This window comes from Clupea harengus, chromosome 2, assembly GCF_900700415.2.
Source record: "Clupea harengus chromosome 2, Ch_v2.0.2, whole genome shotgun sequence".
NCBI lineage: Eukaryota > Metazoa > Chordata > Actinopteri > Clupeiformes > Clupeidae > Clupea > Clupea harengus.
The window spans coordinates 21,342,742-21,357,741 of NC_045153.1; the positions used below are offsets into that span (position 1 = coordinate 21,342,742).

The 15,000-nt window shown below is 44.5% G+C and overlaps 1 protein-coding gene across 4 annotated transcripts in view; it reads left to right on the top strand.

Moving 5' to 3' along the window:
- Positions 1-15,000, top strand: part of dachd (dachshund d) — a 114,790-nt gene that overhangs the window by 90,219 nt on the left and 9,571 nt on the right. For 3 of the 4 annotated variants that reach the window (XM_031586592.2, XM_031586606.2, XM_031586611.2), the window contains exons 7-9: positions 11,377-11,522; positions 13,025-13,172; positions 14,528-14,671. In XM_031586592.2, coding sequence (XP_031442452.1) covers positions 11,377-11,522; positions 13,025-13,172; positions 14,528-14,671 — 438 coding nt within the window. The remainder of the gene's footprint in view (positions 1-11,376; positions 11,523-13,024; positions 13,173-14,527; positions 14,672-15,000) is intronic. The other variant, XM_031586599.2, reaches the window with a different exon arrangement.

Genomic DNA, 15,000 nt, shown 5'->3' on the forward strand with positions numbered 1-15,000 from the left:
TTCACCATCTCCCTTCATCTCTCTCTCTCTCTCACACACACTCTCTCTCTAAAGTTATCCCAAGCTAGCAGTAGTCCTCTCTCTGTCCCCCCCTCTCTCTCTCTCTTTCTCTCTCTCTCTCTCTCTCTCTCTCTCTCTCTCTGTTGTCGTGGGTTAAGCCCCAAACAGTGTTCTGCTCCACAAGCTTGGTGGCTCCTCACTGACAGAGCACCATGACTTTGGGGTTTTATTGGTGATTGATGCATGCTGCCCCCCCCTCCACACACAGAATATACGTTGAATAATCAGATCCAGTTACTGTCTGGACGAGAGAGAGAGGGGGAGAGAGAGAGAGATGGGCGCGGGGACGTGGCCGCTGGAGTGATGGAGGATGGTAGCGGCGATATCACTCCGATAATTTGCCAGCTGGTCAGTGGACGTGGCGGCATGTGTTTGCCATTATATGATTTCATCTCAAATACCTCACCCTCACAGACATCAAAGGCTCCTGAAAGAAATGTGTTTTTTTTTCTTGTCTTTCTTTTTCTTCTTTATACCTGAGCAGAAGGATGAAGTCAGTGTAATCTACAGCATGTTAAGATACACAAACAGAAAGCCTGATGTGAAAATCTATCTAAGTCATTTTGGGTGACTTATTTATGTGAACTCCAGAAGTGATGTCTGCAGAAAAAAAGAGTTGGCTTGGAAAAATATGATACATATAACATAGCACATCTGATTTATTAGAGAAACTCTCAACGAAGGAATATGGTTTCAATTCGAATTTCAAAAGGTTTCAATCAGACCGTATAAATGATGTTGATAGCATAAAGTGATCGAATTTCGAATCTGTGGGCTGAAAATACAAAGACATGTCTGGGGACTACTCACATACAGATACTAATTTCATAGAGCTCCACCTTTTGATGTTTCACCAATATGAGTGCAAATTGGATTGCCTTGTTTGTCATATGTACATAATTATGCTCAATATTCTCTCTGCTTTACATCCTTAACTCCTAATTTAAAGATAAAGCTCTTGATTACATAGGATTTTATTGAAGATTTTGTTTACATTTATTTTTGTGACATTTATTCCATCACACCTCCTTGCAAAGTGATTTACAGTGCTGTATGGTGTAATCAAACATTAGTGTTGTTAACACCTTACTAGAGGAACACAGTTAATGTAGGTGCAGCACTACGGTGCATGTAGCAGAGAGCTGCCTGCCAAAGTATTGAAATCAGTGATGACTTGAACTGTCAAAGAACAATGCAGGGCTAATATCAATGAAACATCCATAACATATCTAACAGATCTAACATAGTTTTAAATCAGACTTATTTAGATGACTCCACTGACCAAATCTGACACCAATCCCTTTATTTTTTTTTATCACGGATCAACACTTCTTCCCCTGTCAGGGAAAAAGAAGAAAAAAACCCTCCAGTTCATCATTATGCCCACTTTCATTCTGAGCATGCTTTTTGTTTGCCTTCTTCCCCTGTCGTGTCCTTGGCATTCTCGCTTTAAAAGTAAAATGGACTTGCACGCTTGTGCTGACTCCCCGACTTTCCGCAAGACAAAAGGCAGGATCATTAGCCATAAGGATCCCACATGTGACTTGGCAGACAATAATGCCTTATGATCAAACAACTTGTCAGGGAGTCCCGTTGAAATGAAAGGGGCGCAAAAAAAAATAATTCAATAGAGGATCAATCAAATTTCAGAGCCCGGGTAACAAATAGTGCTGATGAGGCAAGGATGGCAATCTCTCCAGAGCCAGAGGGTGTTGGGGGGGTTGGGGAGGGGGGGCAGTTCATTTGGATATTTGTTCTCTCTCATGAATGTTCCACCGCATGACACCACTAACTGCTAATCACATTTCACAAAAAGCTATGCTTTTAGGAATGTTGAAAAGAAGAGAAGGTTCTTTTTAATCTTTGAAATGCCTCAAAAGTGACAGAAAAGCTCTCTCCTGCCAAGATGTAAGGCTTAGATGGGGAGTTAAATGTGCTGTGGTCAGCTAAGTGTATCTGGTGTGCGGGGGGAAAGCAAATTTAATAATGTATTATCGTGCACTGGCGAAGGTGAAATCTCGCTGTCCATCACAAAACAAGGGCTCGTTTCATGTTACCCTCCATTTCAAAGGAGCAGGGGCTTCACTGAAGCATCTGCACTGACATCCAAGCCTTTACAGTGTGTGCTGTTGCAGACCTAAGTGTTATGGCTTATCTCTGATGTGCTTTATCTGATGTGCCCAGCTAGCGTTGGATGCTAATGTTTGTCTAGGAACAATTTTTTTTTCTTCTCCCCATTAGTGATACCCTTTATTGAGCTAACCTCATTAGAATTCATCCATTTACCTGCCTTGATAATGAGCAATAATATGAATCACATTATTATTTGTTTTACTCCCACTTTAAATACATATCTGAACATCTGCCCTCTGTGCGATGCACATGGCGGGGAATATATTTACCTGCTTGTCCTTGGACAGACGAAATGTAACAATTAGTAGGATCATTTTCTTTGCTGGTAATTTGCGATTCAAAATAACACAAAGCACAGCAACTGTCACAGTCAGATAAGGTTGACCCTGACTTTGTATTCAATATGCACCTTTGTTGTTGTTTTCTCAAAAGCACAATCACGACATCGTACTTCGGAGGACGTGTTTGTATAATTTCATGTTTATATGTAAACAGCACACAGGCTAAGCAGCACGTCAAGACAAACACATTCCTAAATGTTTATACTGCGGACTATCATGTTTACAGGGATGCTGAACACTATTCTTTTTCCCCCACTCTCCCCCTCCTGTCTTTGGCATTCGGAGTCTTATTAAAGTGCAGTTCCCTTAGATACTCCATGTAATACTGCTCTCTTATCATTCGTGGAGTTGTAGCTGACTTGAGGACATTGTGAGTCAAACCTTTAAATTTTGACTCGGCTGTAATTACACTCCGATACTTAGGCTTTTATATCCTTTCACTGCGAGGTAAATCATTCCTAATAAAAAAGGAACAGGGGGTGGAGAGAAAACGGCTGGAAGACTAATTCTCCGCTGTCTTCTGGCTCTACTCTTGTGTTTGAAAGCCTTCCCTAAGTATCTCAGTCACCTTGACTTTGCAGCAGTCGAAGGCGGAAAACGCTGTTGCTTATCCAGTCTAACCCCAGCCTGTCAATTAGGTGTTTAAAAATTAATCTCTTTAACTGGAAATACCATGCCGGCTTTTCTTTCGTCTGCAAATGGAGTGTTATTAATTCAAGCGGCACAAAGCCAGTGTTATGAATAATGTTATCAAAACAGATTTCCACACGTTTAACACATCACCCCCCATTTAAAAACCCTTAAGTATTTTTATAACTGTGAACCGGCCGCAAATGGATTTGCATCCATTTTCGTTTTTTTTCTTACTCAGGAGTCAGACGGGGCTCCTAAGCTCCTTGTCTTTTATTTTTTCTCTCCTCTAAGTTTACATTTCCATTTTTTCATTTTTTTTCTCTCTTTCATCCCCCCTTCTAAAAGCTCCTCAGTACATAGAGCCTGGATTAGTGCCAGAATCGACTGTCAACAGAACACAACAACATCCTGAGTCCCAGTAGGATTGCAGGCCCGTACAATGACATTAATATGTCGGCCCATCCTCCACACAGCCCGCTGTGTACTCTGATCATGCTGCATACTATCTATCGCCGCATACTTGTTCTATCAAAGTATGGTAATTGTACTGGATTCCATCTTCTTTTTTGTTTGAATGTTTGAATGTATTTTAATTGATATGAAATATGTAGAGTGTCACATTTACATAGCGCCGCTGAAAGGGACTGGCTAGCATATGAAAGCAGAGCTCAGTTGCAGAGCGCTCAGTCGATCTGTGGTGTCGGTGTTGAGTTGCCCTCTCGAGTTAATTGTGAGCAGATAAAGGAGTGGAAACAGGGGATACAAGGAACTTATAGCTAGTGTATAGTTCCTACAACCGAGTTTTGCCACCTGACAGAAATGTTCATGTTGCTCATTCTTGCATATTAGTGTATAGTGTAATGCATTTGAACTAAAAGGTCAGAGACAGTAGGTTAATAGATTGTGTGATGGTTTCAGGTGTCACATTCACAGAATACAACTGCTAACCACAGCATAAATGTCTTACAGTAGTACTCCTTCATTATAAACTTGTATGCTAACGATGCATTGAATCAGTTTAAGAGCATAACATTTGTCATTTGAAAACTCTCATACTCTATGTTTACCACATATATCATGGACAGCAGTCTGAGGCCTGTGTTTCCTTGGTTTTTGTCTGTGAGATCTGACATATCCATAAATAAGACCGTCACAATAGACAGATCTTCTGTGGACTGTATGAGCCTTTCAAACCCTGCAGTCCAATTAATTCAAGGCCTTGAGAGCTGTGCCTTGGTTACTCAATCCCCTTACCTTTTTTAATCAGGTTACGTAAGCCACTTTGGCAAGCTCTCTCTCTCTCTCTCTCTCTCACCTCCTTCAAAGAGGACTTGTTTACTGAATGCTGCCCATCATTGTACGACGAAGACTTTGTTTCAAGGTGCATCGTCTGTCTATGAGACAAAAAGCCATGGAGGCGTTTCCCTGGCTTTCATTCATTCTTTTTTATGCAGTCATCACAAGCAGTCAAGCCTTTAATCCTCAGCGGTCCGATAATGACATCGCCTCTGCATTTATTGCATGGGTTGGGTTGGCGGTGGCAGTGGTGATGGGGTGGAGGAAAACGCTGACTTTGAACAAATGAACACCCTGACCTTTATGCAATAAATATGACACGGGGCCGCATAAAAAAAAGGAGGAAAAAAAAAAACGACAAGATATCTTCCTCTCGGATGTGCGTCACCCTGTGTTTCTCTCAGGTTGGAAGAAGAAAGGAAAAAAAAACACACACAGATGCAATAGGAGAGTGATCTGCGAAAGCCATTTTGAGTCGTTTGTGCATAATTTATGAAGCACGTATAAATTGCAGAAGAACATCAGTCAGGAAACGTATGCATCTTCTCCCGGTGACATCCATTTTTGATGGCCGAGATGAAGGCAGTCCGTCGTGACGATTTGGTACAACGCCTTGAAAAATTTTACCTGTAGCAATTCCCCCGAAATATAGCGCTCTTACATTTGACCCTCCATAAAATCTCATATTTACCCGACTGTGATAAGTGAGAGTCATTTGACTGTTGTCTTGAAAACGGCACCTTGAGATCCCCCATTTGCCTCGGTGGTGAACTGTGGAGAAGTGGCCGAGGTTACACTATGATAGCTGCTTTGTTTTGTCCCTGACGCTCGGCGACAGTTAAGGATTTATGAATATTTCCTCTCCTCCCTCTCCTGCCCATCTGTGCAGCTATCTTCCCATGGCCTTGAGAATATGTTTCAATTTATTAAGGCAAAGCCAAAAAAAAAAGGCTGCCTCATTATTTCCGAGGGAGACTAGAGTGGCAATCTGAATTGGTTATTAATGGGCAGGCGATGCCATAGGGCAGTTGAAATTTAATGATATTCCACAAGAAAATATGAGGGTGTCACTTTCCAAAAAGTCATGCTAAATGTCAGCGTTTTAAGGTCCCGCCGCTAATTTTATGCCCGTGCACAGTAATGTTTTGGAGAGCGTTTAGGAAAACACGGCCCAGTGGCTGGGCTTATTATCCTTCTCACCTTCCCTCCTTTTTCAAATGGGTTTGTGCAGCAAGCGATTTAATCTCTAAGTGTAGGGACCATTAGGAAAGAGGGGGAAAAAGAGGGAGGGGTTGGGGATGGAGGTGTATTTGTGTGTTGGGGGTGGGGGAGAGGGTGGTTGAAAGGGGGGAAAAAAGGCCCACTTTCTTTTTTCTTTCCCAGATAAGAGTCTCTGAGCCAAATGTTACCTGTTAATCCGGGGCCAGGCCTACTCTCCCACTTGACTTTGTCTCGCAGCGTGTACGGGCCAATGGCTCATTTTCCTCACTGCGCTAAAGGGCTTATTAATCAGAAAAGAGTGTGCTTGGTGGTGCAGGGTGTGTTTGTGTGAGTGCCTGGTTGGAAAAGGTTGGTGGTGATGTTGATGGAGTTGATGGAGTATGGAGCGGAGCAGCATGCTGGACGACCATAATCTTCCCTGGACATGGGTGTGATCACTCACACTAAAGGGAATCTACACAGCACAGGTTTTCTCAGTATGCTAGCTATTTGAATATGCTAGCTATTTGAGTCTTAATGTACACACACTGCTGCTGAATGTGTGCAATAACTATGTTCTCTCCTCCATATGGATCTAGACTCATTTATTTGTGTATTCTTTTTGTGTGCCTCGTCTGTGAGCAGTGTTCACTCAGACCACAGACAACCTAGACAGGTGCTAAGGCTGGGAGCAAGTCCACGTATTAAAAGGTCTAGGTGTTTTTAACACAGATAGTGCTTTATGCACATGTCTCGCCTATCTCTCTCTCTTTCTCTCTCTCTCTCTCTTTCTCTCTCTCTCTCCCTTTCTTTCTTTCTTTTTTTTTTCTCCAAAGGTTAGTGGTGTGTAACGTAATATTGTCTCCATTTACTAGGCTGAAAGGTCATAACCACTCCCACAGAGGGAGGCAACTTCTTCAGCCACAGTGGCAGGTCAAAGAAAATGTAATTGTCTGCTGAAAGCGCTGGCCGGCCCTTTGTGGAGAGTAAACTGACATCCTCCAGGTTTTAGCATTCAATTCTCCTGCTGGGAGGAACACAAGTTTGCAAGGACACAGGCTTCACCTGTCAATATATCACAGTGACTGCCCAGCCAAATGCTGCATTGCTCCCTTTCTCCTCTCCCCTCCTCTCCTCCCTCTGCCTCTTGTTTTCCTTCCTCTATCTCTCTCTCTTTTTCTCTCTCTCTCTCTCTCTATTTCGCTCTCTCTCTCTTTCTCTCTCTCACTCTCTCTCACCCAACTTCCTCTGTATTCCTCGGTCTCCCTCTCTTTGTCCATATTGAAGGTGTCTATGATCTACCTTTCTCCCTCTCTCCCTCTCTCCCTCTCCCCCCCCCCTCTCTCCCCTTGTCTCGCTCCCTTTCTCTCTCTCTCTCCGTCGGCTCCTCTCGTTCACATGAGGCATCAGCTGAAAGGCCCACTGGGAGCCCAATTCAAACAGCGCAACTGGAAACATATGGCAGATTTTCAGCTCCCAAGGTCAATTAAAGCTATTTATCGAGGAGAATGTTTCTAAATATTATTCTCCGCTCATCCCGCAACGCATTGAGCGCGCCGCTTAATGAAAAATCAGTGGGGTTGTTTTGGGCTCTCCTTGTTTTGACTTTCCATCAAAGATCATCAAAAAAGATGCTTCAAGTGGTGATTTTCAGATTTATTATTATTTTATCTTTCGTTATCACAGGCATCTGCATCTTTTTTTCATTTTTTTTTGTTTTGTTTGTTTGTTTTTCCTCACGCATTCTTGGCACAGCCTGGCATACCCTAGACCAAGTGCTCCTCACTGTACAAATCTAATATCATGTAAATTGGAGATAAGCCTAGATCCCTCCAAGTGATATTTTTTACATTCATAGTTTGTCAAGTCAATTTCTGGGCTCCTGGTTTAGCAACACAACACATAAGGAGTGAGAAAATTAACTGGAAAGGTGATTTATCACCTCTAGCATACTGTCAAGGACTCCCTCAACAGACATGCAGGGATGAGGATGGGGGGTGCGGTGGGAAGGGGTGTGTGTGTGGGGGGGGTGAGAGACCAGGGAAACAGAGGGAGGGATGAGGAGGGTGAGTTGGGGTGGGGGGACGTTAGCATTATTTTAAATTATGGCATTTCATTCAGAATGCATTGTATTTACAGCGTCCCATTTTTATTTGTGGCTCCTATTATCCCAGCGAAACACTAGCATGAAATGTTATTTGTGCCACGGGTGACCTGAAAGGATTTCATAAGTATTTCAGAGTGGTGGGAGTGGAGAGAGAGAGAGAGAGAGAGAGAGAGAGAGAGAGAGAGAGAGAAAGAAAGTGGGGCTGTCACATCTGCTGTTGGCAGCCTCGCAGGAGAAATATCACCTGGAAACGGAGGAGCTTTCTCTCTCTCTCTCTCTCTCTCTCTCTCTCTCTCTCTCTCTCTCTCTCCTAGTGTTTCCATCTCAGTGGGGTCTGGCACTGTAATTAAGTTGAAGTCAATGATTCTGGACTGGTGGTGAGCAGTAAACGTCCAAACACATGTCGACGTAGAAGAAGAGAGAGACAGAAAGAGACAGAGAAAAAGGAAAAACAGGAAATAGAATGTAGAATAAGTCAACGTAGAATGCACTCGTTTTTGACACATGCACAGAAGTCCTAAAAAAACATGGATATGTTAGGCAATGCCAATTCACTGTGTTCGCAGCCAGAGAGAGAGAGAGAGGGTTGGCGTCCAGGCAATTGGAGGCGAGACACAGCGTTGGCTTTCAAACGCGTGACAGATTGTTTTTCGGTAACAAAGCGGTCAGAAACTCCCTGTGATCCAGCATTGTGCTGCGTGCCGAGGTCCTGCTGAGTCCAGAGCAGAAGTGGGTTAAAGCGGTGATTTATGATTAGCGCTGTCGTGAAATAAGGGACAGAAATGCCTGCAAATCAATTCGGTGTGTCTCTCCGACAACCGCATCTCCGTGTTGTTCATCATGTACAGACACATGCCTTCTGCCTCGTTCTCTCCGCCCCCCAACCCCCACACCCTGCCTTTTTCTTCTTTTTCTTCTTCTCCTTCAGGGGTGTGAAGGATAGGAATAGGACTTTTTTAATTAAACAAAACTCTGTTCACTGAAATAACAGTGCATGTGGTCAACACATCGAGAGTTGGTCCACTAACCTCCTGATCTTGTTATTGTTTTAATAGAGCCAGGCAATATGGCTCTCTTTAGGCAAGAGATTCAGTGCCTTTGTATTGCCTACTGAGAGAGCGTCTTCCGTTATTGTCAATTAGCTTTTCCCTCTTTGCCTGCTTGCTCACTCACCTCTACATTTACCGGTTCAAACCAAGAATCATCACGGGGGAAACTTAAAAGGTGGACTGTTGTGTTTTTGCTTTTAATTTAGGAAATTAAATCACATGCAAATGTTTCCCCATTAGCCAGCCATCCGTCTTAATTAATAAAGTGGAATGAAGCGCATGTTAAATTGATGGGTGGAGGGGGGGGGGGGGGTTTGGGGGGGTTGGGGGGAAGTGAGGGGGCATGGTGCGGGATCTCTGCGGATCCGTGGGCCTCGTCTCGGCCTTTCCCGTCTTCCAAGAACTCGGATTTCAGAAATCCCTCACAGCGCCAGGCTAATATTCAACTGTTGGTCGGCTGCGTGTTTCCTGGGCATTTGCAGATGCTCGGAATAATCTCCAATGTTTTTGCTCAATCTGCTCAGGAGAGGGATGAAATAAATACTCTAAACTAATTAATACACCACCAGCTGTTCCCAAGACTGGGCTGGCACTAGTGAATATTGATGGGAGGGAAGGGCCTCCTTCAGTGGCGGCTGTGTTTGTGCATGATTTAGGCTGCCATATAAACACGTATTAATTCTGAATGAGCAGGGATTTGGGGTAATGCCGCAAATACATACAAAATCTCCCCCAAAAAGATGTGACAGGATTGACAGAAAGAATGAGAGCTGGGGGGGGGGGGGGTGAGAAAGATCAAGCAATCGACACTCGTAGGAATCAGCTGTCTGTATCTCAAACATGTGCTAGTCTCGTCGTTCCCTGGCTCCCTCCCCTTCCTCTCTCCCTGCCTTGTGAGGCGTATCAATTTGTAGCTTACTAAATGTTTCTATGCTCACGCGGCTTCCTCATTTTGAGTGGCACGTCGAGACTGCATGGCTGCGCTCCGATGTTGTCGGGCACGCTGCGTGCGTGTCTGTGTGTTTTCCTCGTAGCGCGTTTCGGAATTACAGCAGGCGGCGGGACTGCTCCGCAGATGTCCTCCCGCCGGAGAGATGTATGGCAGATGATGTCATCACCAGGCCGACACAGACTCCGTCTCGAAAGCCTGCTCAAGGAGTCAGCCCCTCGGTATGCTCCTGCTCTGCTCTGCATCTTTTGGCTCTGGCAGGACATCTGTTTAGGGTTTACTGTGATGGGTGCTCTCCCCTCCCCTCCTTCTGATGCTGTTTGAACCTGAGGTCTGGAGATGGAGGGGGGGGGCAGAAGGAGAGGGGGGAATACCATCCTCAGGCACAGGGGTAAACAGAGAAAAAGATGAAAAGGTTCAGGTGGACGGTGTTTTTTTTTTCTCAATGAGGGAAGCTGTGCTTTTCCCATGCATACATGTAAATGTGTTTCAGTAGTGGATTGTGTTGTGTCCTTTGCATCCACTCTCTTGATTGTCATTCAAACTGGTGTTCTGTAGGGGAAAAAAAACACCCACCTCTGTTTATATTGATTTCTATGTCTCTCTTGGGCTCAAACTCTAGAGGTGAATGGGATTGTGTGCTTGTAGGTTGTCTGAGCCCATCTCGCCATCATACACTACCCCCCCTACAAGCAGCATCCAACAGTCCCCCAATCCAACAGTCTCAACTCCACCCTTGAGTGAACCAAAAGCTCCAAGCCACAATCACAATTTTGTTTCAATGGAAAGTGGCCAGCCTTTCTGGGAATGAAAGAAATGCATTTGCTCTGGCTGGCTTTCCCTCATCCACGCTGGCCTGGTCTGGTCGGGGGGGGAAGGTGCCAGGGGAGAAGTGAGAAGGATGTAGTGTTGAGACGTGGCAAATGAGGCCTCGGCGTCCAGTGCCATATGGCCTTTGTTGAGGAAGCCAGTGCCCTGGCAAATCTAAGCCCGCCATACGCGCCTGCTTGAGTGTGCTGCTTGTATGTGTATGAGAGAGAGCGTATGGGAGAGCAAGTAGGGCCAGATGCGGGGCACCACGTCACCACGGCTCCCATGTCTCTTCCCACGACGATATAGATAACAAATGACCGCAGAGATATTTCAAAGAAGTACGAACAAAAAAAAAAAAGGACGAGCAGACAGGGGAGAGGAGGAGTGTTTGAAGAGGAGTTTTTATGCCCCCTGACGTTCACGAATTGCTCATTCCTCTCATGTAGGCTATGAGGACCATCTCTAGGGGATAGCGCATACTGTCTGCACGCATACTGTAGCATCAATAAAGAAGGATTACCCTGACAAAGGAAGAGCGCACCATCAATCATTCCCGCCTGATTGGCCAGGCTAACGTTAGATGCAAATGTGATTTTCACACAAACAATGTGTGCACAAACACTAACTGGACCAAACGCTGGTATATCTTTTTGGCATTTTTTTGTTGTTATTCTTTTGCATGTGCTTGCTGCTGGTTGGAATCAGATTTTTAATGTGAGTTTTTTTTTCTCTCCATCTCTCTTTCTCTCCTTCTGTCGTCCTCTCTCTGTCTTTCCCTCCATTTTTTGCCACCAGAAGAACATCACCTGTGCACGCCAACAGCGAGGGATAGCTACGAGAGGCTGTCGCTGGCCAGCCAGGCTTTGCCCCCAGGATTCCCCTCCCCCTTCCTCTTTCCTGACGGCCTGTCTTCGATAGAGACTTTGCTGACTAACATCCAGGTGAGCTCCCCTCACATCCCACCGTACCCCTGCAGAGCAACTCCACTCGAAATACACGCTGACAAGAGCGAAGATGATCTCTCTCGCTCTCTCCCACCGGGCCATACAGTCAATGCATATCGTGCCGATTAATACACAGATAGAGCCTTCACTGACTGGTTGTCATCAATATCGACCCGCCACCCCTCTTCTCCTTGTGCTCTCCTTTCCTGGAAATTGGAGCTGTAGTGATTGGAATCAGGTGTTCTCTTTATCAAGTGCACGACTCGAAGGAGACAAGCTATTTTAGATATGCTTCGAGGACGCTACTGTAATATTTTAAACGTCCTCTGTGGAATTCGGTGTCATTTGTCGTCGCAGAGAGAAAGACAGAGAGAGAGAGAGAGAGAGAGATGTTACGGTAGAGGAGTGAAAGGATTTGCATTGTTTGCGACGCTATCTTAAAGGCTCCATATCAGGCTCTTTGTGACGGTGGCGGCGGCGGCGCGCCGGGCTCGTTGTTGCCGTGCAAATGCGGCCCCTAGTCAGGAAGATGAATGCGCTTGATTATCATTGCTTTCTAAGACTAATGATGTGAATACAGTACTGGGACCGGGGAGAGTCCCGCTTGTTGCGCTCTTGCGTTACGGACATGAGATTCGAGGTGATCCTTTTGGCCCCGACGATAATTAGTCCGACTCTTCAGAGCCGGAGAAGTCGACTAAGTCATCTTTAATCTCGATCTCAGGGTAACATTTTGATTGAACATTCATATACAAATCAACAAAATGTACCCAAGCAGAAAATTGAGATAAAGCAACGTTGACTAAATTGGGGTCATAAGAACGAACAATTAGTATGATATAGCCCATTGCATTTGGTTTAATTGCATGTGTATGGGGAATAATTGTTTTGAAATAGTCATGGCACGGTTTGTATTGCCAGTATGCAAATCTCCATCTCTCTGAACATTATCTCCAGAGAAGCCCATTTTTTTTTTGCATGTTTTATTTATGTAAATATTTCCCTGGATACGTTTTTTTTTTCATGCATGACCCAGCCAAACAAATCCATGGCTTTAAGTCTATCTCTTAAAAGTTGTAATTATGTTCATACTTATTGATTTATTTTCGCCACACATGCACATTTGTAATCTTAACAACTCTATGGAGAGGTCTGTGAACTCATTCAGGATGGTGACCTTGTTGTCCCCCCTCTCTCAGCTTGCGTTTCACCCTTGTGGCCAAAACAGGGTCAGTCCACTCGCCGAACACACTTTGCATGGATTTACATGGGCTTTGAAACACATTCATCTCCAATGTTTTCCTACATTATACAGAAGATGTAAATCACAAGTGTGGATTTGGATAAATGCAAAGGAAAGGGTCATGTCTGGTTATCTTGTCGTGCAAGGTAATTTCTCACAGAACATGTTTATGTCTGTGTCTGTGTTTGTGTGGTGCACTCGTGTGTGTGTTTGTGTGTGTGTGTGTGTGTGTGTGTGTGTGTGTGTGTGTGTGTAGGGTCTCCTGAAGGTGGCCATAGATAATGCGCGTGCCCAGGAGAAGCAGGTGCAGCTGGAGAAGACGGAGCTGAAGATGGAGCTGTTCAGAGAGAGGGAGCTCAGAGAGACTCTGGAGAAACAACTCGCAATCGAGCAGAAGAACAGAGGTAACACACACACACACACACACACACACACACACACACACACACCGGACACACATACACACACAGACACGCACTCTCAGCTCTCACCACTCACATCTCATACACACACACACACACAAACTCTGTCATTATTCACACATACACACACATTCACTGATACTCTGACATACACACATATTATATATTATATATCATACACACATATGACATACACAATTCTTTCACACACTCTCTCTGAAATGTATAGACATCAGCACATAAGACACAATTACATGCTCATAATAATACACCCCCTCTACACAGACATAGAAGCAAGCACAACTGCACACAGAGCAGACACTTCACCACCGCCTAGATGGCTTACATGAGCTTCCTCTAACCAGAACATGAATAATCAAGCACATTAAACACTCCATAACCAGCTGTATTTATGTGCGGATCAATTTACAAACAGGGATTGATTATGCATACACGGCCACTTACCAGAGCACAGTGTGAATAGTGACTCAATGTTAATGTGTGTGTTTTCAAAGATGAAACATTCATATGCTTTAATATGGAGGCCACCATGTCGCTTTTGGAGATACAGTCAGCATTATTCCCTATTAGAGAGTTAATACTCGTAATTACGAGCACACATTATGATATTAATATGAATGATTTATGGCCTCTGTAAATAAAAGTGCAGCAAGAAGAAAAAAAATACTTAATCGTCTCATGTTCTATGCATCCAGTGCATGTAATTAATCAAATGGAATTTAATAAGCCAATTCCACAAAAGTGTCCCTTTAAATGTGCTCATTCTGCCTAAACCCCCGCAGCCGACACCACTTAATATTCAGGGTGGCATTCACGACTTCAGATTCGGGGGTGGGGGGTGTTCGCCTTCACCCAGTCTCGTTGGCTTTTCAACCTGAGTTAATCCAGGTTATCACCGACTCAATTATTTTGGTAATGATGCAGGAACTAGTTTTTATGGTATGAGAATAGTGAGTGCCTGAATTCGTTTTTTTGGTCCATTATGTGGTCATAACCCCCAGAAGTCTGGGGCCTACAGTTTGCTTTGAACCACAGCTGAATATCTTATGAAGCAAGCTTGAAGTTTCTTAGTGGTAATACGACCACTGTCCTATCTGGTGTTTGTTGGTAGTTGGTGTTCATATGTTTCACTCTCAGTAGCGCCAGTCAGGAGTTAGCTGATGGCATCCATTTAAATCAAAGGCAAAACTCAGCAGCTGTGCTTACGCTGACTTTATTCCCACTCAGTAACTGACAGTTCAAAGGATCTTTCCCCTGCTTTTCTCCGACTCCTCTTCCTTTTTTCCTAATGTTTTTTGGTTTGATTGGCTCCTCAGCAATAATCCAGAAGCGCCTGAAGAAGGAGAAGAAGGCCAAGAGGAAACTGCAGGAGGCCCTGGAGTATGAGTCCAAGCGCCGGGAGCACGTTGAGCACACACTCAAGCAGACGTCACCCTCCGACAGCCTCCGCTCTCTCAATGGTGGGACATACACACACACACACACACACATAAACACTTGCACACAAATGTATACGCTCGCACACACACACACAAACCCACAAATCCACATAACATGCACGCACACACAGAGACATGAATGACACATGAATCACACACACATGCAAGCACATACAGAGATGTTGGCACCATTTCACACATGCAAGCATTGTGCAAATATGTAAACTCACACACACACACACACACACACACACACACACACACACACACACATGCAGACAAATACATATCATCCTCATGTGCTCACACACACAATGTGTGGTCTCAGTACTGTCAGTCACTGAGACACA